The 27,471-nt window shown below is 43.7% G+C and overlaps 2 protein-coding genes across 5 annotated transcripts in view; both read right to left on the reverse strand.

Annotated features, from left to right (window-relative positions):
* Positions 1-21,302, reverse strand: part of PIK3R6 (phosphoinositide-3-kinase regulatory subunit 6) — a 40,510-nt gene extending 19,208 nt beyond the window's left edge. The window contains exons 1-6 of the mRNA XM_063292590.1: positions 20,906-21,302; positions 9,040-9,169; positions 8,222-8,305; positions 7,218-7,309; positions 828-896; positions 166-298 (exon numbers count right to left, since the gene is read on the reverse strand). Of these exons, the coding sequence (XP_063148660.1) occupies positions 166-298; positions 828-896; positions 7,218-7,309; positions 8,222-8,305; positions 9,040-9,052 (391 nt within the window). The 5' untranslated portion in view covers positions 9,053-9,169; positions 20,906-21,302. The remainder of the gene's footprint in view (positions 1-165; positions 299-827; positions 897-7,217; positions 7,310-8,221; positions 8,306-9,039; positions 9,170-20,905) is intronic.
* A 4,096-nt stretch (positions 21,303-25,398) lies between these two features.
* PIK3R5 (phosphoinositide-3-kinase regulatory subunit 5) overlaps positions 25,399-27,471 on the reverse strand; it is a 59,613-nt gene continuing 57,540 nt past the window's right edge. For all 4 annotated transcript variants that reach the window (XM_063292591.1, XM_063292592.1, XM_063292593.1 and 1 more), the window contains one exon: positions 25,399-26,519. In XM_063292591.1, coding sequence (XP_063148661.1) covers positions 26,372-26,519 — 148 coding nt within the window. In that variant the 3' untranslated portion in view covers positions 25,399-26,371. The remainder of the gene's footprint in view (positions 26,520-27,471) is intronic.

Raw genomic sequence — 27,471 nt, forward strand, 5'->3', positions numbered from 1 at the left:
TTGGGGAGGGTTCAATGCATCACTGAGTATATAAAGGATAATCCATCATAATTCTCCTGTATTTTCTGATACCTTTTCCTTTGATGCTAATTTTATGTATTTGTTAAGAAATAATCATCATATAGTAATGAATAAAACAAACTAAAACAAATAAAGCTCGCCTACCTGGTTTTGTCCGTTCTAGTTTCAGCTGACAAGCATAATCCAAACCAATAGTACAGAAAGGCTTGGGCAAAGTAAGCAACTTCTTGCAGAAATCATAGACCCTCTCATATAGGTCATCAGATATGCAAGGCACCTGGAAACACCAAAGAAACAGTAAATGTCCAAGCAGAAGTTTCTTCATTTGAAACCCTAAGTGCAAAAGAAAATTCCAGCACAGTTTTTCCCACTTCATTCATTCATTCATTCATTCATTCTGTTCAATCGTGTCCGATTCTCAGAGACTGTCTGGACAAGTCCTTGCAGTTTTCTTAGCAAGGTTTTTCAAGTGGTTTGGCCTTGCCTCCTTTCTAGGGCTGAAAGAGAGTGACTGGCCCAAGGTCACCCAGCTCGCTTTGTACCTCAAGTGGGACTAGAACTCACAGTCTCCCGGTTTCTAGCGTGATGCCTTAACCACTACACCAAACTGGCTCTCTTCTTAGTAATGAGCACAGCATATATACAGCAATAAAACAAACTATCCTTTATAAGTTCCTGCCCTTTAAAGTGGATACTGAGTCCAGGTCCTCCTGCCAAAATTAATGCCTGTTATCAGTGCATTCTGACCCATCAGTCCCAGTGCTGAATTCTTGGGATGTTCTAGTCCCAGGAAATAGGGTTCTTACTTTGATCAGTGTATACATCAGTGTGTGAAGCAAGGGGATGATGTGCTTCCGATGGTTACATCTTTCTGCCTGGAAAAACAGTTATGTTAAATATATTCTCAATACTTAATTATTTTCTAATGAAGAGAGGCAAAGTTTGCCGACACAAAATCACAGAAGAGAGGAAGGCTGGCAGCCAGAGCATTGCAGCAGTCATGCTTTTGAAAGAATAGGTAAACTACAACTGGAGGAAAATCTGAGACCCCTCGTACTTTGCTGTTTAGTACATAGTGTCTTCTTTATTCTGATACAGTCTGAAAAAAGATGGTAAAGGGATGAAAGCTATAGGAATGTACAATCTAAAGGGGAGTTTGAAGGAGCTATATGTATATCCCACAACCAAAGGAGGGATAAGCTAATGTATTATCTTGAATAGTATTTGAGAGATCTGGTCTTTATATTCCACCTTTTCTACAGGAGATCAAAGTAACTTACATGGGAATCTCCCTTTATTTTATTCCCATAACAACCACCCGGTGAGGTAGGTTGGCCTACAAGAGAGTGACTGGCTCAAAGTCACCCACTGAGTTTCCATGGCTGAAGGTGGACTTAACCTAGGTGTCATGTTCATCATTCCAATGGTTTGCATACATCGTAACGTTTCGCATGTCACTTTTCTAACCCGTGTTTGCAGGTTGGAAATTTCCAGCCGTGCCAGGCTGTAATCTTCTTACTGCAACTGTGGAATGTATGTTTGGGTTAGTGACTCTGTTCAAGGTTACTTTCTCAGGCCGATGTGGGTAACCGTTGCTAACACCTGGGAGGGGGTGGTTGCTAGGAGGGAGGAAGGGCGGGGCTGGTTTTGAAGCAAGAGTTTTTAGTTTGTATTTGGCGCGCTTTTGCTCATTCTCAGCTTTCTTCGTATTTGCATTCTATCCTTTCAATAAATCAGTTTTATTCACTAATCTCTGGTGAGACTGACTTCGTTGGGATAAGGCAATCATTACATAAAGCTGAGAATCATAAAAAAAAAAACTTTTACCCCGCTAGCCCCTAGCCAGGTTTCCTGTGAACGGGAGCGCTAGCGATGTCTGTACTACGAGAAGCCGAGTGGATTGAAGAGGAGCCGGACACCACGGCGGTGCGGGTGGCCTGGAGCGCCCGCGCGGAGAGGGCGGCATGCCGAGAACAGCTGGGGCTACAACCCGGCGAGCAGTTGGTAACATCGGAAATGACGGGCACGTCCGGGGCCGAATATAGAACGGGGGACGAGGATGAGGACGAGGACTTCACTGTAGGGGACGCCCAAGAGGTCTGGAAACCAGGACCTCCATTGTCACCTACAGTGGTAGTGGTAACCGGTGCGGCCGAAGAATCGGTCACCCCCGCGCGAATGAAGGCTTTAGAGGAGAAGTTGGAGTCTTTGGCGGTGATGCTAAAGGAAAGCCGTGGGAAGTCGGGGTCGGCTGAGGGAAGACGAAAGGGCGCTAGGGATCAGAGCGCTAACCCGGAGTCACCACCCCCATCTCCGCGGAGAAGAGGTCGGACTCGGTTCCGACAGTCAGCGACAGGGAGGAGGACCCTAGACGTTACTGGAAAAGCCGAACATCTGGAGGCGGTGAGACCCCCCCCCCCCTTTCCTGTGAAGTTTGACGGCGACCCTACGAAGCTGTCTTTCTTCATTACCAATGCTAATAGCTACATGGAGGACTGGGAGCAGAGCTTCCGCCCCGAGAGGGGGAAAATCAATGCCATTGCAAATAGGCTGAAGGGGAGGGTGGCAGATTGGTACGTCCAGCTGTGTCAAGCAGAGGCCCCAGAGCTAGAAGACTTCGAGGAGTTCCTGTGGGCGCTAAAACAACACTTTGAGGACCCTCTGGCACAAGAAAGGGCGAAACAGGCTCTGAAGAATCTTGCCCAAGGGTCACTTTCAGTGGCAGACTACGCGTTAGAATTCAAAGCACTGGCCGGAAAAGTTGAGGATTGGTCCCAGTCCACCCTAGTAGAGCTGTTTAAAGATGGGCTAGAAACTGAGGTCCTTTGGTGGGCTCTGGGGTGTGATGACCCAAAGACTTTGTATGGGTGGATTCAACTAGCGGGCAGTGCTGAAAATGCTCTGGAAACCTTCGCACATCGTAAGGCAGTAAAGCAAGGCAAAACCATCAAAAGCGCCCACGCTCCGATCTTTTCAGGACGACCCAGCCAGCGTGCGTGGGAAGAGGAGAGGGAGCGTCACTTTGCTAAGGGGCAATGTCTGCGCTGCAGGAAGGAAGGGCACCAGGCGGCGGCATGCCCAAAAAGACGAGCCGAGGATCGCCCAGCTAAACCGGCTGGGAAATTGCCATCCCTACCAAGGAAGATGAAAGCCGCCCTGGCCGAGGCGGAACCTGAAGGCATCCCCTTCTTTGGAGAAGAGAGGGGACAGGAGACCGAGGAGCCGGCAGGAAACGCCAGCCACCTGCTTTGAAGGGCGCCGTGGGGCAGGGGGAAGAAGAAGAAGATGGGCGCGACCATGTTTCAGTGAGTGGGGATTTCCCTACCCTGACTGTTAGAGTGAAGTTGGGGTCCAGCACCCGAACTATAGAACTGTGAGCCATGATTGATTCGGGGTGTTCACGGTCCTTGATGTACCCCGACGTGGTTACGGTGTTGGGGTTACCCACGTTCCCTTTAAAGCGGCCGATGATCTTTACCCAGTTGGACGGGACCATGGCAGGGGGGAAACCAGTTACCCACTCTACCGGGATGGTTGCCTTGCAAATGGGCAGCCATTGGGAAAAATTACCATTTATTGTGGCACCGGTAGGGGGACCTTTGGTCATCTTGGGGATGCCCTGGTTTGTACGGCAAAATCCCTCCATAAACTGGGTGCATCGAACGGTGACGTTCGCATATGGATTTTATAAAGCCCCTGCGAAAGACCAACTAGACGACAACGAGGTGGGATGGGCAGCAACCACTTCTCTACAAGTCCTCGAGCCACTGGAAGGGCTGCCGGAGCAATACCAGGACTTTGCAGATGTGTTTGGTGAAAAAGAGGCGGATCAGCTGCTGCCTCATCGCAAAACTGACTGTGCCATAGAATTTGTTCCTAATGTGAAATTGCCTAGTCCTAAAATTTTTTCTATGACCCAGAAGGAGCTGGCAACACTACGAGAGTTCATTGATAAAAATTTAGCTAGGGGTTTCATTGAACCAGCCAGCTCTCCGGTAGGCGCACCTGTACTGTTTCGACTAAAGAAGGATGGCACTTTGAGACTGTGTACAGATTTCCGTGGGCTCAATGCAGTATCAATATTAAATAAATATCCTTTGCCCCTGATAAAGGACATGCTAACACATCTGGCAAAGGGGAAAATATTCTCTAAGCTGGACTTGAGGGAGGCATATTTCCGTATTCGCATACGGGAGGGGGATGAATGGAAAACTGCGTTTAATTGTCCTTTGGGTGCTTTTCAATATAAAGTGCTACCATTTGGATTGGCGGGGGCGCCAGGAGTTTTTATGCAACTTATCAATGAGGTCTTGCATGACCACCTATTTAAAGGGGTATTGGTGTATTTAGATGATGTTTTAATATATACTGAAACAATGGAGGAACATATATATCTAGTCAGACAAGTTCTGAGCAAACTGAGGAAGGCAGAATTGTATGCTAAACTATCAAAATGTGCATTTCATAAGTCGCAAATTGATTACCTGGGCTATAGGATTTCCGATAAGGGAATTGAAATGGATCCCGCTAAAATTGAAGCCATCTTGGCATGGGAGCCGCCACGCACGCGTAAGCAGCTGCAAAGTCTCCTTGGATTCGCGAATTTTTATTGGCCCTTCATCCAGGGGTTCGCGGAAATTGTGCTACCCCTCACTGAGTTGCTCAAAACTAAAGGTTTGGGGGACACACGGAGGGTGAGAAATCCAGGAGCGCTGCTAAAATGGACACCCGCATGCCAGAGGGCTTTTCAGACCCTTAAACAACTGTTTACGTCTGAACCCATTCTGCAGCATCCTGATCCTGACAAACCATTTGTGGTACAGGTCGACGCTTCTGATTTCTCAATTGGAGCTCTGTTAATGCAAAGGGACAACCTCGGACAGTTAAAACCATGTGCTTACCTCTCCCGTAAATTTTCAGAGACAGAAAGGAGATGGCACGTTTGGGAGAAAGAGGCTTTTGCTGTTAAAGCTGCTTTGGACAGCTGGCGTCACTTATTGGAGGGGGCTACCCACCCGTTCGAAGTTTGGACTGATCATAAAAACCTGGAGGCACTGACTGCCTCTCGTAAACTGAGCCCAAAACAAATTAGGTGGGCTCAATTCTTTAGTCGTTTTGACTTTAAACTGAAATTTATACCTGGAAAAACCAACTTCCTGGCTGATGCACATTCGCGCCAGCCTCAGGATGCCAGTACGGTGCCAGATCTAGTGGGAACTCTCTGGACAGAGCCCCAAATGAGTCTGGCAGCTGTGACTCGCAGCCAAATGCGAGCGCAGCGTACAGACGCTTCAGTTTCACCTCGCTTGCCTGTTCCCTCAGACTTGCAACAACAGTTTCTTTCCGAGCTGAAAACTGACACTTGGTTGCAAGCAAACCTTAACAAGGTCACTTTTAAACAAGCTTTTGCATGGAAGCATGATCGTCTCTATGTGCCTGAGGCGTTGCGCAAAACCATTCTGTCACGATCCCATGATGACAAAGTGGCTGGGCATTTTGGGTTTGGCAAGACCCTTCATCTGGTTAGACGCCAGTTCTGGTGGCCAACGCTCAGGCGCGACATCAAAGAATACGTCAATTCCTGCCCAGTAGGAACGAAAAGTGGGAAAGCCCCAGGGCTTGTTACAACCGGTGGCTAATCCTTCTCGCCCCTGGGAGGAGATCTCTATGGACTTCATTGTTGATTTACCTCCTAGCCAGAGGAAAACTGTCATTTGGGTGGTGAAAGATTTTTTCTCTAAACAAGCCCATTTCATCCCGTGTACCTCCATCCCATCTGCACAACAGCTGGCCCGCCTCTTCATTGTACACGTGTACAAAATTCACGGATGCCCCGCCTGCTTGGTGATGGACAGGGGTACACAATTCACGTCCAAGTTTTGGCGGGAATTTATGAAATTACTGGGTACTAATCAGGCATTGTCAACTGCGTCGCATCCGGAGACTGACGGAAATACGGAGGCGGTCAATTCTACCCTTGAACAATATCTGCGTGCTTTTGTCAATTATCAGCAAGATGATTGGGTCGACCTCCTACCATTTGCGGAAGTTGCCTACAACAATGGCGTTCATCAAAGCACTGGCCAGGTGCCATTCCATACCGTTTTTGGCCGTGACTTTGTCCCGATCCCAGAACTGCCTCAACCAGCATCCCCCCCATCTTCACCTGCTGATTGGGCTGCACACCTGGCAGCTGCCTGGCCAACAATACAACAGGCGCTTGCTGATGCCCAAACCACTTATAAACGACATGCAGATTCCAAACGGTCCACCTCGCCACCTTTCCAAGTGGGTGATAAGGTGTATCTTTCCACCAAATTCATCAAGTCTACACAACCTTCAAAAAAGTTGGCACCTAAGTTTATTGGTCCTTTTCCTATTGTTGCTCAGATTAATCCTGTTACTTTTAAATTGGATTTGCCTGCAAATCTTAAACGCTTACACCCTGTCTTTCATTGCATCCTCCTTAAGTCTTTCCACGAATCAGCCCGCTGGCATCCACAACCTCCAACCCCTGCACCTATCATGACTGATGGTCAACAACACTTTGAAGTCCGAGAAATCCTGGATTCCCGACGATGGCGTTCTGTCTTACAATACCTGGTTCGCTGGAAGCATTTCCCCCATCCTGAGTGGGTTGCTGCCCACGATGTTCACTCCCCTATTCTAGTTACCCAGTTCCACGCTGCTTATCCCGCTAAGCCTGCTCCTTGAGGTCATTTCCTTTCTTTAAGGGGGGCGATATGTCATGTTCATCGTTCCAATGGTTTGCATACATCGTAACGTTTCGCATGTCACTTTTCTAACCTGTGTTTGCAGGTTGGAAATTTCCAGCCGTGCCAGGCTGTAATCTTCTTACTGCAACTGTGGAATGTATGTTTGGGTTAGTGACTCTGTTCAAGGTTACTTTCTCAGGCCGATGTGGGTAACCGTTGCTAACACCTGGGAGGGGGTGGTTGCTAGGAGGGAGGAAGGGCGGGGCTGGTTTTGAAGCAAGGGTTTTTAGTTTGTATTTGGCGTGCTTTTGCTCATTCTCAGCTTTCTTCGTATTTGCATTCTAACCTTTCAATAAATCAGTTTTATTCACTAATCTCTGGTGAGACTGACTTCGTTGGGATAAGGCAATCATTACACTAGGTCTCCATGGTCCTAGTCCAACACCTTTACAACTATAGCACAGTAGTTCTCATTCTTACTCTTTCCAGTTCTTTCACCAAAATTTTAATCCAGAGGATTCCATTTTGGGGATTCCGATCAATTTTCTTGTGCAAGGTCCATCTCAGCATTCCTGTAAGATCAAAGTATCTGTTAATGTTTCATTCATTAATTCAGGGATATATAAAAGGGAAGGATGCTTGTGATCCAGTTAAGCATGTTGTGTGAACCTAGCCTATGTGGGTTAATTATTCCTACCATACACTGAGCCTTACCAACTGGGAATCCATACAATGATCTAGACCTAGCCCATTTGGCAGTTCTCCTTTCTTTAGGCAAAGGTCTTTCTGCTGTCTTGCTGTCTGAAGTCTCTCAACTAAAGATAACAGAGATGGAGATTATCATCCTTACAAAGCATATTCTTTGACAATGAACAATGGCTCCTTCTCTGTCATTTTATTTATTTATTTATTTAATTTTTTATCCCTGTATTATTTTTATAAATAACTCAAGGCAGCGAACATACCAAATACTCCTTCCTCCTCCTATTTTCCCTGCAACAACAACCCTGTGAGGTGAGTTGGGCTGAGAGAAAGTGACTGGCCCAAGGTCACCCAGCCAGCTTTCATGACTAAGGCGGGACTAGAACTCACAGCCTCCTGGTTTCTAGCCCATCTCCTTAACCACTAGACCCAACTGGCTCTCTGCTAATTTTACTGCTAATAATAATAATTTTACTAATAATTTATTAATTTATTAATAATTTATTAATAATAATAATTTTACTGCCAATAATAATAAATTTTACTGCTGCTAAGGAAGAATTTAATGGGCAGTGATATGTCCTCTAGGATCAGATCAGCTACTTCATCATTTGAGCAAGTATCTCACCAAGGAAAGTATCCAAAAACAAATTCCAAGTGAATGTCATCCTAGCACGGAGAGCCAAGCTTTCCTCTTCTCTGGCTTGGGTAGGCAGGATGGAGATATAAGCACACAGCAACCAATCTCTTGGAAGGCTGGCAGTCAGCTGCAGTGATCTTACCTCTCTCACTCTGGAAGGCTGGATGATGGCCATCAAGTTCCCGAAGAAGGGCGTGCACACTTCGGAGAAAGTCTGACTCAATCTCTTGATGTAGAAGAGAAAAACAATGTGAGAAAATAAGTTCAGTGATTTCTAATTTTTGGAACTTCATACAAACTTATTTAAGTTAAGATATGCATAGCTCGTATTATCGAAAGCAAAATCCTGGTAATATACCACCAGTGTTGTTAGCTCCTATTTGAAACATATAAACCCTAAACAGCACCAGAGTTATGACTAGTAGATCAATATTGTAGAACATGGATTTTTATAAAATCAAAGTATCTATGTTTATTTCTCAGTAGTATTTTCCATACACACTGCTCCTGGTTACTACTTACAAGCAAAAGTTGAAGGGTACCATGTGTAAAACACTAAATGTATAAAAACTTTGATATGAATCCTTGTTTAAACAATCCATCAGCAATTACTATCAGCAATAAACTATCTACAAACTTGAAAAACTTTGCATTTTAATTCTATGAAAAAGTTCACAGAGTAAATAAAAAGAGGACAGAAAATAACAGTAGAGCTCCTTTTTTATTGGGAGCGGGCTTAATCGAGCCTATAGTAGTTTTCTCATCAAGTCTTGAAGTTATAATAACAATGCTTAATTTCAAGGCAGCTTGAGACTCTTTGGGTGTCCCTTGTGTTAAATGAGCATAGGTATCTCTTGTTCATTTTCTTTTTTTTCTCGACAGGGAAGGTGTGACAAGGGGGAACATGAACCATTTCACTCTTCCTAATTAGAATCTCATGCTTTAATAGCAAGCACAGACCTGGGTTCTCCATATCTGAACAGAGTTTAAAGGAGTTGATTGCGAGCTTAACTGCAGCAACACTTTTGGGAGAGCTCGGTGAATGGAGGTCTCAGTTTCACTCAGCATGGCCTCAGCTCCTCTACTGCTTCTGCAAAACAAGATGATGGTGTAAGATACAGGTTGAGGATGTGCTGCATAGAAATGCAAAGGATGAAATCGTTTGCTTCTCACGGTAGTTTGCAGTTCACTGTTCAGGACTACAGGTACATCCATACTCACACAAGGGCATGAAGTGAGATTTCCCCTTTCCCTCCTGCAGCTGCAACCCACCCCCGACCCCGAGCTCTGTAATCCTCCAGAGTTGATTTTACAAACATATTGGAGGCTGCAGTGAAAATTTAATCTGCCAGTGTTGTCCATTCCTTTGTTGCAAAAAAAATATCACAGGATAAAATTTGAAACCTGCCTTGGTGCAATATACTTTTTTAGCCAGTATTCTCAGAAAAGTCAGTCTAAAACAGCCTTCCCAGATCCCTACATGGGCTGGACTACAATCCTGTTAGTAGCTTTGACATAGGGCATAGTAGGAAGTTGGAGTCAATATATCTGGACTGCATCAGATTAGAGGAAGGCTGTCCTAGAATGTGTGACATTTCACAATACCACTAAACCTTGTGAAGCCAGCCATCAGCAGTACAAACCACTGCTATTCAGGATGCTGGCAGGGAGAACAGGGGTTGTCTAAGATGCTGGACAGACTACTGTCTGTGGGATATTTGTCCTGAAATTGTAATTAATACAGTTGTATAGACCCATCCTAGCTTCCAAGCACGGGAAATGACATTGAAATGGCTTCCAAGGTAAGCACAGGAAGTGACATTGTGAAGGCCTGGCATCAGAAAATACAGCATGACAAGATCTGAACACCACACTCCGAGACTGCCATAAATCAAGAAGGTGTCACTTACCTTGGTATGCTATACCAGGCATGAGGAAAACTTATGGGGAAGAGTTCACAGGAAGCAGACAACAAAAAACGAACTGTTTATAATACAGGCTCTATACACCTAGCCAGGCCTCTGCAACAGGCCTTTTAAACCTGCCAATTTCCATCATGTAAAAACATACCTAATATAGACTTGCTTTACTTGCCTCACCAGTGTTGACAATACCTGCAAATACTTGAAAGGATTAGAAAGTGGAATGTGTTGTCTCTTCCCTCTTGCCCTGAAACTACAGATCTCCTGTTCGCTCCTCTTGCTGGAAATGAAGCCAGTAGAGTTAAGTCAGGTATTATCATACCTGCAATATCTGACAATATCTTCGAAGTGTTCTCCAGAGTCTGATAAGGAAACTTTCTTGTCAAAGGCTCTCCCTGACCAATTGCATCTCAAAGGTCTTTGGGAGCAGGCACCACCATCCTGCCAGAAGCCACCTGGACTCAGTGGCTTTCTCCCCCTGCCATATTTTCCACACTCCTGGTCCCAGTGTATTCCACCCAGTTTTGAGGCAATTATCCAGCACCTTTGGTCCAAGAGCTTTATGGCAAAGCCAACATTGTAAAATGCCTTTGTTGCTTAGTTATTCCATAGCCCCACATCAACTAGCCTCCCCAGAGCATACATGCTGGGCTGCACCATGGAATTCCGGCATTTGTCCTTGAGAATGAACCCAGTGAGCCCAAGCAAAGACAATGGCATCAGTTTCTTCTCAGCTGCAGAACAAGAAGTGCCACCACTGCAATATTTTGAAATGTGGGTGGATTCATACCAGATGTTGTTCCAACATGTGCTAATGCTTTCCTCTTAAATATCAATATACGGTACTCATACTCACAAGTTGTTCAAGTGACAAGGCATGGGCTTAAAACGTTTCTAGAGAAGTAGCCATGTCCATCTGCTGGAACAAAATCAACGTAAGCTCTCAGGACATTTTAGAGACGTTGGGATTCATATACTCCTGCAGTGAATGTATAAAACAGGGCTAGACATGTTGCAGTCCCAAGGCTGCAGTTAGTTCCCTAAAGTTTCAGGTATTGCCCCCAGAGCCCCTTTAAACATTGCTGTCAAACTACAATTTTTAATGTGACAAAAACAGGAATTATTAAATACAGTAATTGCATTTATTAAATTTAAATTTAATCACATTCTGTCAGGATATAGAGCGAAGAACCACTCTGAGATCAGAAGCGTTAGCTCTAGTGTTTATTGTTCTGCTCTACAATACAAAATCCTGCTAAACTGAGAAAGCACCAGCAATTTCTCCCAGAAAAGCTCAGAGGCTAAGGCAGTTCCTTTCTGGATCTCTTGACAGGGAGGCAAAGAGAATCAGTCCTGCCCGTGCGTTTTTCCCCCTGGAGAGGGCCCTCCTCTCCTTCATCAGACATGTCCATAACACATTCATTTTGGTTGGCTCATTCATTTTTGACAGAACAGCTCTGGCATACAACTCAAAAGCCAACTTTCCTCCCTCCCTCCCTCCATATTGTACATTTCTGATACAGACAGACACTCTTTCATTGTCCTGGTTTTCTTATAACTGGAGATTTTAAATATATATATATACATACATACATACATACATACACACACACACACACACACACGTGTGTGTATTTGTGTGTGTGTATGTATGTGTGTGTGTGTGTGTGTGTATGTATGTATGTATGTGTGTGTGTGTGTGTGTGTGTATGTATGTATGTATGTATGTGTGTATGTATGTATGTATATATATATATATAGTGTGCCAGAGTTAGAAGGCTGCAAACTAAGCTGTGGGATAATGTGCCAGGTACTTTCACCCACTGGAGATATGTAAATAGGTTCAGGCCCACATCGAGGGATGCGGTGGCGCTGCAGGTTAAACCGCTGAGCTGCTGAGCTTGCCGATCGGAAGGTCGGCGGTTCGAATCCGCGTGACGGGGTGAACTCCGTTGCTAGTCCCAGCTCCTGCCAACCTAGCAGTTCGAAAACATGCAAATGTGAGTAGATTAATAGGTACCGCTTCAGCGGGCAGGTAACAGCGTTCCGTGTAGTTCCACATGACACGGAAGTGTCTACAGACAAACGCTGGCTCTTCAGCTTTGAAACGGAGATGAGCACCGCCCCCTAGAGTCGGACACGACTGGACTTAATGTCAAGGGAAACCCTACAGGCCCACAACTAGGGTCTGTGTCACCCCGGGCAAACATGGATTCCGCCCCCCACCTTCAGTATACAAATACTATTTTGTCATTTTGGCGCCCCCCCCCCCCAGTGCAGTGCCTGGGGCACATGCCCCGCTTGCCCCCACCACCCCGTTGCAGCCTTGGATAGGTAGATAGGCAGGTAGACAGAGATAGATTTAACCTTCCCAAGTAATTCACTTATTCATTCCTGAGTATCTAACAATTTTTCAGCTGTACCACAGAACCATGTGTAAGAGTTGATTCCCACCAGAAAAAGATTCAGGAGACTCTTTATGTAAGTAGCCAGCTGCAAGTTTCACTGACATTAGAGAAAAAACCTACCATCTTGCCAGATCACAGGAAGGCAGTTAGAAAAAACAAACACACAAGATGTTTCCACCCTAGCGTACTTTGAGATATATTGATCCTAGGTGGGAAATGGTTTAGCTGCTCTAATTCTTCCTAAAGAAACTGTGAGAATCATGCTTGGAAAAGAAACCCTTTCAGTTCCAAGCAAATGCTTGACAAGATGCATCTCACTGGATCAAGCTTCTCTTACCTAGATTGGACTGCAACTACTAACTGGCATGCTTGCAGCACTGTGGATGGTAGGACTTGTATTCCAAACCACCTAGGGGATGCCAGGTTGGGGAACTGCACCAAGCAGCCTCTGCTTTGGATACCTGCCATTGGATAGCAATCAAGGGGAAGAATCACTGGCCTTTTGCATAACATGCTTAAATGGGTCATCGAGATACCCAGTTAATCCCAGCTAATTGCCCTTACCAATTTATCCGAAAAAGACAAGATCAAGGCTCAAACCATCATGTTTGGGATTAAGGTAACACCTCCCCAGTCAACTAATTCCCTCCATTTTGTGCAAACAACTTACTTGATAGTGAAAATGGGTCTCTCACTAGGTACTCTGGGTTTGGCTGCTGTGTGTGCATGTGTGTCAATTGCCCTGCAGCCATATGTTCAACTGTCTCAACACCTTTGAATCATATGCTACCAACACAGAAGCCTTTCTTCTCTCATGAAGGTAAGGCAATAAAGCACTTTCTTCAAACTTTTATTAGAGACTTAAATCCATACCTCACTGGGAGTTACATAGAAAGCTACAAAAGTCATTACGATGTTAGACTTTCAGAACCCAAATGCAACTTAATAAATTCCAATCCATAGAAAATTTTAATTAACAAAAAAATAATCGAACTGATCATGTTGGATATTTTGCAAAACACACTCGATCATGTGTCCACTCAAAACACCTCGCCTATATTTACACTAATGATTCTACTAGTGATTCTTTGGGGACTTAAAGTTTCCTTTCTCATCATGGGTGGGCCTAATTGCAGAAACAGCTCTAACCATTTCCGGTTTTCTATTTTAAGACCCCAGTCGAGGCAGACAAACTTCCTCTTTACACCTTCTGTCAATGCCATCAGTGAGTTCTGAGGCTACAAAGAGACTCCAGACTCCCATAACTCTTAAGGTAACTCAATTCTACAACAGAAGTTGACTAAACTGTGAAATTTAGCAACAGCAAGCAATGAAGCATTTCCCTGCATTTCCTGAAGACCTGGAAGACAATTCTTAGATATTAACTTTAGCCACACACTTAGTCTGTAGGGAGTGTGTGTGTGTGTGTGAGAGAGAGAGAGAGAGTGTCACTGTGACCCTTTTTGAAGGTAAGGCAATTGTTCTGAGCCCCACACTTGGAGGGGAGACATCTTAAAGCAGTGTTTCTCAACCTTGGCAGCTTGAAGTTGTGTGGACTTCAACTCCCAGAATTCCCCAGCCAGCACAGCTGGCTGGGGAATTCTGGGAGTTGAAGTCCACACATCTTCAAGCTGCCAAGGTTGAGAAACACTTCTTTAAAGTAAGGATCATATTTGAAATTACCAGATTGCCTTTCATTCAAGGCAATCAAAATAATCTGAATTATTATTTTTCCTCATGTATTGTGGTTTACCTCATCACTGGCATAGCCACTTGTTCCAACACTACCTTATTTACTCTCATGCACCTGATTAATGTAGCAAAATCAAAAAGTAGATGCACATCTGCTAGTTTTAGGAGAAAATTAAATCCAAGCAAATTTTGGACTTGCTGTAAATCAGCATAATAAAGATTATCTTGCAATCAGTTCTGTGGTTTCCTTGATCTGTAAGTCAATAGTTCTTCACTGACATTCTTGCAAAGTAATATATACCCATCTCTTTATTACTTATGTGTGGAACAGCCTTCTTGATTCTCAGGGAACCTGACTTTGCTTGTGGTCCTTAGCACATTCTCTTCAAAGTTCCATTACATAGTTTAAAGTAAGTTTAAAACTGAACCCTGGATATTCCCCATAATTGGCTTAAATTAACTGGTCAATACATAGAAGTAGTGGTAATTTCAACTACTTGATTTTTATTCTTTATTTCCCCCCCCCCTTCCCAAAAAGTCATTGATGTATTATTTTGGGATCAATGATCGTGCTGGCTAGGGGATAATAGGATTCATACTTTAACACATCTGTAGGGCATCAGACTGGGGAATGTCATCAAATTATCTATGACTAGTGGAATGATGCTAATTATAAAGAATTAGTAAATACTTAATACTCAAAACCCATATTCATAAACATACATCCACAAATGCAGTCTGCTCATTGCATGTGCAGTCTGAAACCCTAGATATTCAAATAAGTTAACAGAAACTTTGAAAAAAATACATCTTAAAATCACACACATACAAACAGAGGTCAAATCTAGTCACATAAAACCAGCAAATATGTATTATGTGACTATACATGGTATCCCTAGAAACACACAAGTGTGTGTTTTCTGTGTTTAATACTCAAAACAACCCATGAATCACATGCTTGTAGCAAGGAAAATGTACACATCTGAATCAGAGAGCAAATGTTGCTCAAATTCCAGACCACAAGAGACCTCTTCAGCATATGAAGTCAGCAAGCCATTCTGTGGCCGGGAGGGGCTGACAGTAGCTGACTGATTGCTATATCTATTCTACTTTTGTATAGGACAATGCCCACATCCTCTTTCTTTAGGATCTGGGAGAGGTCAGGGAAGGCAAGCTGTATGTTGTCACAGAATCACATCTTAGTACAATTATAAATTTGATTTGTGCTGACTATATATCAAAACTTTTTAAGTATATTCTGTTACCACACCAGGTTCTTGCAATGTAATTTCTATAGCTTCATGAAAAGATGAGTACTTGTCTGGGTTATCTTTTTGAAGAGGTAACACTGGCCTAGCTCATTCCAATAATTTATGCTAAGTAATCCCTGTCTTGTGGGGGGCATATTTACGTCCCTTTAAGGGTTTTAGTTCCAGTGTTTCATTCAGGTAGTTGTTTAGTGTACTGTCACTTAGATTTCTTTTTTTAAAAAAGAACTACCTCACTCTCCAACTCAGCTCTAGTATGAATGGGAACACGAATCTACTCAATTAGCAGTAGAATCCTGTTCAGCTCAGTGAAATAAAATGGATGGGAGGAACTGTTTCTTTGCTTTGCAGCCAGGGCCGCAACTGGGGGGGGGGGGGGACAACCGAGGCATGTGCCCCAGGCGCTGCACTGGGGAGGGGTGTGCCAAAATGAGCACTGGGGGGGGGGGTGCCAAAATGGGCTTGGAATCCATGTTTACCCTGGGTGACAGAGACCCTAGTTGCGGCCCTGTTTGCAGCATACAATATCTTTGCTTCAGCTTTTGACCACCATAAACTACAGATGCAGAGGCTGGGAAATTAGCAACATAAAATGAGTCCCTCAGAACCTGTAAGGACAATAACTATAGAATTAAAATATGGTAAGGTAAAAGCTATAAAATTGCCAGAAACTGCAAAAGCTGCATAGCTGATTAAAATTAAAGTTTAGTTAAATTCAAGAGCTGAAGAGTAAAGCAATATACTGCGGTATCTAAAAAGAAAAAAGAAAAAAATGAAAAAGTAAGGGTTCTCTTTTTTAAAAAAGTTAAGGACAGTGGGAACAAGGAGTCACTTCGCATTAAGAAATGGGCCCTGATGCACAGGAGCACCAGATTGTCCCTTTCATAATTAGATCACTGTCATTATCCTTTTAGAGCTTGTCACACAATTTGTACCAACTTAGTGCTGTGCGAGATGGCTGACTTCAGAGAGAGAAAAGAATGCAGGCGTTCATAATAAAACGTTAGATGCATAATGGAATTCACATGTGACTGTATCCTACATGTTAGTAAGGAAATATCTGAACATTATAGTATTTTTTGTTATACGTTCTTCATAAGTTAACAAAATAAAACCTATAATGCTCAGATATTTTCTCATAGTTTTCACGTTACTCTTTCATTCAATGTTGTTGCATTATTCTTGTTAAAAGAGCATCATTCTTCTCTGTGCACCAGGAAAAAAAATATAATGAATTTGGGAGGCTGAAATAATTCTGAGATTGACTGAAAGGAAGAAACGCCCCCCACCCCCTATAAACATGGAGAAGATAAAAGTGGACTGCAGTGTTACCGATGCTTCCCAAAGGCAATTTGTACAATTTGCCTTCCCAAAGGCAATTATAGGGCTGTTATAATGTCTATTTTCCCAGGCAGAGTATCTCAAAGGATACTTTATTTTATTGCTCCAATGGTCATAACATTTGTGAAAAGGAACCTGCATCATTCCCTAGGTGGAAATGTCCAGGTAGTCACCAAGAATCAAGCTAGATTCAAGGGGGTCTTCACTTTTTAGTATCTATTCAGGTAATGGATGCTAATTGGTCTCAAAATGGAATTTGATGAGGGGAGCAAAATTTATTCTATACAGCAGGTTTTAATGGGTCTTTTATGTGGGAAAAATTTATGGGGTAATATGTAATATGTCTTTTAATTGTTACAAGTGCCATAAGGCTTCTTATTACTTTTGCTGCACAGACTAACACGATTAACAATCTTCTAGATTCCAGAATCCTTTACAAGTAGCTCTTGCCCTTTGGAACATTCTTCCCCCAGAGGCCCAACAGGCCCCTTCTCTTGGACCTGGCTTGGAACGGGAAGGGGAATAGTTATACCTGGGGATGGCTAGTGCCCTAAGTGATTTTGAGGGGCTTGCTACACTCACGGACTGATTAAAATCTCTTGCCACTTAGATTTTACTATATTATTTTATTGTATTGTACTGAAATGGTTTTAAGGTTTAACTGCATTTTATTGTAAACTGCCCAGAGTACCCCATGAGGGGGAGATGGCGGTGAATAAATTTATAAATAAATAAATAAATAAATAAATAAATAAATAAATAAATAAATAAATAAATAAATAAAGAAAGAAAGAAAGAAAGAAAGAAAGAAAGCAGAAGGAGGTAAAGCAGAAAGTTTTGGGGGGGGGGAAATAAAAGCAACCTTTTACAAAAGCATACCCTTTCTGTAACAACTACTTAAGTTTCTGAACATATTTATAACTGGGAACAAAGTTTACCTTGTTCTATATATTCATTCTAACCACTAGGAAAACCACCCCATTCCTCAATATAGCAATATCAAAGTCCTCTAGGAGCTTGGCTTAGTTTAGACTCAACTATCTGTCCTTGTCTCCAGAAACTATAAGCCCTAACTTTTTATGTAACAACAGCCTTTTTAGTTAAAGGTAGCTTAAGATGCCAGAGTGAGACTGAAGAAATTACATTTGCCAATGTAAGGCTTATAGGACATCAACACAATTCCTAGCTGTAGAGAAACACATTTTCTATACAATTCTAACTTTAGCATGGGTTTTCCCTTTCCTATTAATGATGGTGGAGAAACTTGCAAACATCCACCAATTTAGCTTGGATGATCCAGGAGGAGACATGGCCTCGCTTGAACTACTTACTATACAATACTGTTGTAAAGCAGAGATACAAGCTTTTGGGGCAGGGGCTAACTTAGTCTTTCATTGGCATGTGCAGGGCATACTGCAGAAGAGTGGATGGAGGCAGGAGAAAGAAGTGAGTGGGAACAACACATTGTTTGGTTATTTGGTTAATTTGGTTTAATGAAGCTTCAAAATTAATTTAAATGAAGTAAATGCAGTTAAAATGATCATTTGTTTTAACTCAACAACAATATTTGGGTAACACTTTGGGGACTAAAGCCAATCCTGAAAACTAAGAAATTGTACCCTTTCTGTAAAGGATAATATGATAACCTTGGAAGCAAACGCAATACAATATGTCAAAAATTATATTTTAAGTTCAGTGGCTAATTAGCGTGATTGCCTATTCTAGTCTTAGGCTGCAACCAATGTCTCTTTCACTCTAGTAAAATGATGCATCCAAGGGGCATCGCAAAGTGGCATATTGCAGAGCAGAAAAAGAGCAGGCAAATGGCTGGCTGGAACCCGAAACTGAAAGCTGAATTCCATGCAGATTTTATCATAAGGAAAGCCTACTGGTTTCAGTGGGACTTATTCCTAAGTAAACATGCAGAGACTTGTAAAAGAAAGAATGCAGCACCGATTCCGAGAAGAGACCGAAAGCTGGCAAAAGAGACAACAATTCCACATCTAATGCAAAATAGGTTGATTATGGCAGAGTTGGTGTGTTTAAAATATATGGGCTGTGCCCATGTGTCAGGCATTTGTGAGTTACAGCTTTAGCCAGAAGGGTGTGCAGATCAGTTCCTAAACATGAATGATCCTTTGGAGAATTCCCCCAACATGTAACGCTGAATTAGATGGGGTGCGTGGGTGGGTGGGGCATCCAGGAAGCATTTAGCATCTCCCATCCCATTTCCAGTGACACTTTCAGAATATCAACGGAAGAAATTGGGCAAAAGGAATTCTGACATGCTGCCAAATCTGATCACAAAACGAAGCAGCACACCTGGTAAAGCACTTCTCCATCCAAAACTTTACACAGAGGTGGGTCCTTTCTAACATTCTGGCTCAGGGTTCACTCACTTCCCTGAGTCATAAACTAATGAAAGGATGGGGTTCTTACAAGATGCTGAGCCACAACGAACGAACTTCTCTTAACAAGCCATACAAATTTGCTACATGACCTGGTTAAACATGTTCTTCTAACCTAGACGTAGCATGAAACCACTTGTCATTTTGTGTGGCTAGAGCTCAGATCAACTGATCCATCATGAAGTTATTTGAAACCACAAGACCGAACGCAAAGTTAACAGAAAACATGTGATCATTTCTTGGTGCCCTTTCCTTTCTGAAATTTATTTACGGAAAGCCTGGGAAATACGTAATCTCAAGCCTTAGAGACCAACTGAAATTGTATCTGCCCACCATCTTCTTGCATTCCTGCCTTTCCTCCAGCTGATGGGCAGGATTTTGGGACCAACGCTTTTGGTGAAGCCTGCATGAAGCCTGAAATTAGATGGGGGAGAAGTCCCCACAGCTTCTAGGAACCTCTTTGTATTGGTGCTCACATGAGTATTAATCATTCAGTAGCAGAAACATCAAAGGCTGATTAGATTTTCCATGCAGAAGTTCCAGATTCAATCCCTTGGGCATTTCTAAGGCAAAAGGCTATATGAAGCCTTGATGAAACCAGCCACACTACTGAGCTAGATGAACCAATTACTGCTCTCAGCTTCAACATGCAAACTGGGCATCACATTTCAAACAACACAAGCAGGGTTTTGGTACCACCTCCATCATAAGGGTCTCCAGTGGTGCGAGTTCACACATTCACCCAGGAGGAATCAATGCCTGACCAATAACGTTTCTCTGAGGAGGCTCTTTGGGTGTTATATAAATAGCATTGAACTGAGAGGAGCTGCAGCTGCCATGTGACCCTGGCTGCAGGAGGGCATTAATCCAGCGAAATGCTCTGAGGGGCAAAGCTCCTGTAACACAAGCTAGCAATTGAGCAAGAAACCGACAGGCCACCTCCCAAAAGCAACCGCAGCCATCCTCGCGCCTCTGTTCCAGTTTTTCCTGTCCCAGGGCGGAGGGTAATCTGGGAAAAAGGGCGAAGTGTTTCTGCCAGGAATCCGAACACGCAAGTCAAAATTAACCCGCTCCTGCAAGAGGTAGTGGAGGGGAGCAGCGCTGGCTACACTTTGCAATGACTGGCCCCGAGTCGGTTGGGAAACACCTGTTGCAGAGCATCGGGCCGCCAGCGCGGGTGTTTTTAGTTCTGACGGCACTTGTTTACTGGGATCCACTCTACCCACTGCACTTCTCCACTCCGGTCCTCCCTTCCCGCCTTCCCTGCTGACGGAACGACAATTTTCCCTGCACGGGACCCTGGCTTATGTAGCCGCTTAGGAAAAGGAAGCATCGATATCCGGCAGAGAGCACGGCTCGTCTTCTCTCCCTCCCCCTCCTTCCCAAAGACTCTAACTTTGTCCCTAGTCACACAAAACTTTCTTCCCCGGATCTGGCCCAAGCCCCCGCCGCCCTTCCCCCCCAACTGATCGGACAGCAACGCGGAGACCCAGAGAGATTTTGGAGAGACCCGCCCGTAGCCGCTCCAAGCTCTGTAACGGGTGTCTCTGGAAGGTTTTAGGCAGAATCGGTGTTCCTCGGGAATCTCCACTGAACGAGGAGCCACCGAACGCCTCATCTTCTGCCCTCTTCTGCCCATTACTGCGCCTCGTCCAGGGGGCATTAACAGCCCACCTTCTGCGTCTCGTCCTTTTCTCCCATCAACCTCAGAAGGGGACCAAAGAGCGGGGTCCCGGACGCGCGAGAAAAGCTGGCTCCGAGGGAGCAGCTGCTCGGCGTAGCCGTACCTTTAGAGCGAGAAAGCCGTTGTTGTTCTCGAAGGTCTCCCACGACGACTCCTCCTTTGGGCTCCCGGAGGACCCGTCGGGAAAGGTGGCCATCTGGGGCCTCGCTAAGGTCCCGTCTTCATCCGCGCGCCTGCCTTCTCGCCTGCGCCGGCTTGCCTCGGCTGCTCAGGAAGAGGCTTGGCGGAGCTCGCTCGCTCCCTCGAAGTTCTCTACGGGCGGCCGCTTACCTCCTGCCCGAGGGCGCGCTTAACCGGCGCCTACAGAAGACCCTCGCGTCCTGCCAGAGGACAGACGCACTTCCTTTCTCGTCCGAAGGTTGCTTCGCTCGGCCCTGGCCTCTCCAGTCCGCCCGCCAGGCTGCCTGCCTGTCTGTCTGTTTCTCGGCGCCGAGGAATCGCTGAGCTCAGCTGGGCGGTTGCGGGAGTTGACTGAACCCCGACGCCTCCGGGCAGCAGAAGCCAAGCGGGAGTTACCGGAGAAGTCTCAGGAAGGCGAAGAGGTGCCTCGCTCGCTCCACCGACCACGAAGACAGCTCGGCTCACGTGAGCCTTCAAGAGGACAGGCAGGTGCTTGTCCTTCTGCTCCGTTGGTGCCCGCCGGCGGCATTTGCCAGCCTCTCCGTAGCTTCGCCTTTCCACAAGCAAAAAGCCTCTCGGCACAGCTTGCCTCACCCCTCCCTCGCCTCTCCCAGTTCATTCTTTGCCTGTTTTCGGGACGGCAGAATATTCCCCTCCAAGTGTTTATTGCGTAAAATGCATTTACATTGCCCGATATTAAGCAGGGAAAGTCTTCATCCTGGCCCCTCTTGAAATGAAGGCCTGTTCATTCCCAAAGCCCAGCAGTTAATTGCCTGGGAATGATGGGAGTTGAAGTCCAGTACATCCAGGGGCATCAGGTTGGGAAGGCTGGGAAGGCTGTCTCATAGCATGTCTAATGTTTATTCCACTTAATGCACTCCAGTGGTGTAGAACTTTATTTATTTATTTAATCCATTTACGTGTATAGCCACCCATCTCGCAATTGCAACTCTGGGTGGCTATCATAGGATTAAAACCAACCAACAAAGCAAAAGCAATAAATAATAACAATGCAATAATAATATAATAATGGCACCTGAAGACATTCTAACTCAACCCACACAACTGCAGTCATGTTAAGGAAAATCACATTGATGGGCTCGCCCAATCCAAGAGAACATCCAGGTATTCAAGGATTTAAAAAATACCAGCAGGGTCAAGGCCAGATAAATCTCAGGGGGTATGATGTTCCAAAGGGCAAGCACTTCCTGGGTCCCTCCAGATGGCATTGCATAATACACTGGATCTGGGCATGCCCACTCTGCTGGATCTAGTGGGTGGGACTTCCAACTCTAATCATCCCCTTCCAATATAACATGGTGGGGAAGATTGGTATAGTGACTAAGCCGAGACATGGCTCCAACTCTGCTATGGAGTAAATTAGGTCACTATGATGAAAAAGTCTAAGCCTTCATAGTGTCGTTAGGAGGATAAATGGGAAGAATTACATCCTGAACTCCTCTAAGGAAGAATGGGGATATTTTTATTTAAAAGACCAAACAAGAATCATTGAATAGGCTTTCTGTAAGCCTCTACACTAACCTCTGGTGCACTCTGTGAAGCTGTTCCAGCTGCCAAAGTGCAGCTGCCACAGTGGGCACTGAGTGCAGAAAGCAGGCTCCAGGATTTTTGGCTACAAGTGCTGTTTTGCTCCTTGAAGGCTCACTCCACTCCAGGCTCTGGTCCAAACGAGGCTTTGTGTCAGTTCTTTCAATGTCCAGCCTTATTCCAGATCAGATGTTTGCTCAGAAATCTAAACCAGCATTATCCTGACTCAGCAGTGTTTCAGATACAGCACCCTTCTATTAGGCCTTTTAATAAAAAGCGTTAGTCAGAAAACGGGCTTCCAGAACTCTTCCTGATTTTTTGCTACCAGAGACTAACACGGCTCTCCTCCTACAGTAAGTTCAGATGTTTACCAGAGGCACTTTCCTGCAGACTCAGAGCAGGAAGCCTTTCAAGAGGATGCTTTCAGTGGCATGAGGCTGGATCACCTTATAGATCAGAACTGCTAAATAAAGATCATGGAGATAATTTGGTTAGATTTTAAAACCAAAGGCTAGAGGATTTCTGTATTCACCAAGAAGAGGACTCTGTGTGAAAGGGCATCTTATGATTTTTGCAATCAGGTACACACATTTTCATTAATGACACACTCCAGTTAAAGACCTTTCTGTGTCTATAAAAAGTTACTAACTCTAGGCTGTTTCTCCTGGATCCATGCTGACCAACCTGGACAACTTCCAGTTGTGTGGACTTTAGATGCTGAGAATCATAGTACAGTAACATCTGTGGAATCATAGCATTATTGTGTCTAGTCTAAGGTTCACTAGCATGCCTTCTGAGAATCTTTCATCACTTCTGTGGCTTTGGTACAAAATGACTGTCAGTGGAAAAAACTCACTAAACCTTGTATCATACAAGCCTGGAACACACTGTCCTAACAGCTTAAATTAGAATTCTTTCCTTAGATCTGTATTTTTGTTAGTTTCTAGTCCTCAAGCATATTGTGGTTGATTAAAAATGCAGGTATCTCATCCACCAGCAAGGGAAATATAAAATCTGTTTTATACTTGATAGAACTACATTTTTGCTGTTTAGGTCTTCGAGCCATACGATTCATCACAGGCTGGGCCGCTTAGTTTCTTGGGAGTCAGAGGTTTGAACTGGAAATTTATTTTTCAAATATGCCTAGAAAACTTCCAGCTTTATTATGCTTGTTAGGATTGTAAGCAGCAGACATCCGCCTCTGTAATAAATTGGATTTCTGTCATTTCTAATATTGCAATTGTCTTTCTGATAAATCTTAGTTTATGAATGCTCAAGGGAAGGTACATGTATGAAAAAAAAACCCCAATATATGCTATCATTTTGATCATTATAGAAGGTTGTCCATAGATGAAAGATGCAACGAAGAGGATGCTGAATTTCAACAACAACCCACTCTTCTTATCTGATATTGTTAAATACAAGGAGGGAGGACTGAACTATTAAATAAGTGATTTGAAATCATTTCCTTAAAGGAAAAAGGAAGAAGTAGAGTCTACAGTGTTGGCTCAGTGACAGGAAAAACAAGAGCTGGACTGAATATGAGCTGCCAGTCAGGATGCTAAGAAGTAAATTTTTCCATAGAGTTTTTTTTTTAGTATTAAAAAAAATCAAAATGTTAGAGCACTGCAGAATAATTTTAAAAGTGGTCAGAGCTTTGGTCATGATTTCAAGATCCATCCAGAAAATTGACATGGATTGACAAAGAATATGATTATCAATCCTACCTTTCATTATGATCTCATACCCCACCCCACCCCTTTTCCCTGTGACATGCCCGCACCAACATCGCTGTTATCCACATATGCATTTGCCCCTCTTAAAACCCATACACCTGACAGGTGGTAATCCCCAGGTTAGTATTCTGTCCCAAGTGTAACTGGCAGATCCTATAAGTGAGCTGTGCATGGATCTTGGAAAACATGCGGCGCAATGTTTCCCCAGCACTGGGAAATAAAGTTAGAACTGTTTGGTTTACAGAGCCCTTGTTAGGAGGTCAGGAAGGAGAATCACAGAGGTGTGAAGATATAGAAGGGCTTGAGCTGTCCCAGGCTTTTGTATGTCACGCCTTAAATCAATCAGGCCTCAGAGTCAACTGTGACTGACAACTTGGAAATGCTCTTCGTGCAGAACAGGGACCTTGCCAAGGACCATACAATCTTCCTGGTTTAGAGCGTGGGTTACGGTATCACAGATTCAAGTCTAGTTTTATTCCTGCCTTGGCTCTCTGTGGTGGATTGAGCTTGATTCTTCTAAAGATCTCGCTGGACCCAAGAGATACAGAGCTGCCTTATTTGACTAAACATTTGGAGACTCTTTTAAAGATCTTTTGGGGGGAAAAAATTAAAGTCTGTGGAGTTTTTTGAAACCGTGCATAGGCCATTTAGAATTGTCAGAATAAAGCAAGATAACACATTTATATAAGGCAATGCTACCCACCCAGAGCTTTTGGATGATAAATAGCCTATACACTTTTTTTTGTACATACCACAACTAAATTCACATGATATATTCAAGCAACGTTAGATACTCCTGAGGACAGGTAGGTAAAATACAGTTTTGCAAGAGTCTGAAAACGGAAGTTTGTTTAAAGCATATGGGGTGATCTCTCAGCCCATCTATTAATTGGAAAGGAAGATCACAACATACTTTTCTAATTATGAGGAAGGTTTTACTGGAACCTACATTATAGACTGTTTTATGCCACCTATTTCCATAGATGGGAACTTCATTTTAACAGAACTCTAAACTAAAAAGTAACCTGACCATTTATTCATTCCAGTGTCAAACTGTTCACAAAGGATGACACACCCAAGGAAATTTCACACAAGACAGCCCACCTGTTTTTTAAAATATATGGAGTCATGATTTAGGAAAAGGCTGCTTTATTAGACAAATAATTTTACAGCCATCATTAAAATATCTTTTTTATAAAACTAGATCACAAGAATTTACACAGAGTATTATATACAGATTCATTCCAGTGGGCAATTCTTATCTTTATTAAGAAAAAGCTCTTCACACATACAGTTACTTGATTTTAATTGAAAAGTGTTGCCTGGTCACAGAAATAATTTATTCCTTTGCAGTTACTGAAAACCAAAGTGCTGTGTGCTATTTGGTGGGTTGCAGACTGTTTAAGTCAGGCTGTTTACGTCAGGTGCACTGAGATGGTCCTGGGAGAGTAAGATTTTAATAATTAATCAGAGGAAAATTAGTCAAGGAATAAAACCAAAGGATTAAAAAGCAATACAACCCACCAAGCTGTTAAACCAGCACATTGTGGCATCCAATAGTTTGTATATAGAGCCACAGCTTGATTGCTATCTAGAAGAGAAACTGAAACTACATCTTCCTGTCCCAATTCTTCACCAATGTATTTCTTACAACTGAAGCTGGTGTTGATGTTTTGAAGAAATTGCATTCAGTCTGATTCTAGGAATTATGCTTAAGTGAATAGGATTTTCAGATTGTCCTTATTCTTGGAGGAAAAGCACGGCAATTCCTTCATCTTGTGTGAAGAACTTTCACATAAATTGGCCGGTCTTCCCATCCTTTCTCTGCATTTCAGATGTACTTTCTTGACCTTTACTCCAGCTCCAAAAATACAGTATCTCGGCAACACTCAAATAACCAATATTCCATCTCCTTAGATGTGGCTTTTCATTCTATACTCATTTACTAAACCTGGGGTACTCTCCTTCTAGGATCAGCATGGAGGCAACTGGAGGGGAACACTGGATTTTCTTTTTCCGGACAATGTTTGGAAGCTAGTCCCAGTTCGGCTGCAACTTCAGTCAGCATTTGAGACAGGGTACCCAGTCCATCCTTTCTGGTATCCTTAGGGAAGTGCTCCACTGAAGGTAGTAATAGGCAAGCACAGAAGAGAGCAGAAATCAAAGGAATCTTGGGGAGGAGGTAATGAAGTGGGATTTCCCCTAGTGCAGGGCTCATGGGTCTTGGGTTTGTAGCATGCAGAGACTTTACATCTGTGAAGACAACAGGACACCAAAGTCATGTCAGTGTAATTCAGTCAGACCTCAAAGGGGGGAAAACCCCTCCCAAATACTGTGGATATTCAAATATCTGAAAGCCTCTAAAAAAAAGAATATTGAACAATGCAGATTGATTATTCCTTTGATAAATGGACATACTGATGTAGCAACACACCAGGCAGGTTTTCCTCTTCTCCTGAGACCAATGCAGGCTCCAGTTGGGTTAGCAAAATAGCCACTAGCACATCACCTGCTTGGAACCTGTCCAGATGGCTTCTAATCACCTGCACATCCCAGATGAATCAGAAGGTGGATCCAATAGATCCTCACGGCAAGAGTTTTAAATGAGGTTCTCCTTTTTGTTCTCATTATACTAACCCTGCATCAGAAAAAAGGGAATTCAACACTGGATAAAGTTTCCAAGCAGATGTAGTCTGATGTTACTCACTTAATTATTTTTTTTAATCCATTCAATCGTGTCTGATTCTCAGAGACTGCCTGGACAAGTCCCTGCGGTTTTCTTGGCAAAGTTTTTTAGAAGTGGTTTGCCATTGCCTGCTTCCCAGGGCTGAGAGAGAGGGACCGGCCCAAGGTCAACCTGCTGGCTTTGTGCTTTGTGCCCAAGGCGGAACTAGAACTCATGGTCTCCCGGTTTCTAGCCTGGTGCCTAACCACTACACCAAACTGGCTCTCACTCACTTAATCTTAATCTCACCACTACATAATCTTCTTTGGCCTCATGCAGGATGTCCAGAGAGATCTAGCTGTGCATATCCTTACACAGGAGCCACAATAGACTGCCTACATTCAAATGTACTAAGACTAAAAGGGTAAACACTAAAAGGGTAACACACCCTAGGCAATTTCAAAAACTGAAGATTAACGAATAAGATTTCCAAACGAATTGGATCCAGCCTCTGTCAGACCTGGGTAGAACTTATAAACT

The sequence above is a fragment of the Candoia aspera genome, chromosome 2, assembly GCF_035149785.1.
Source record: "Candoia aspera isolate rCanAsp1 chromosome 2, rCanAsp1.hap2, whole genome shotgun sequence".
Taxonomy (NCBI): domain Eukaryota; kingdom Metazoa; phylum Chordata; class Lepidosauria; order Squamata; family Boidae; genus Candoia; species Candoia aspera.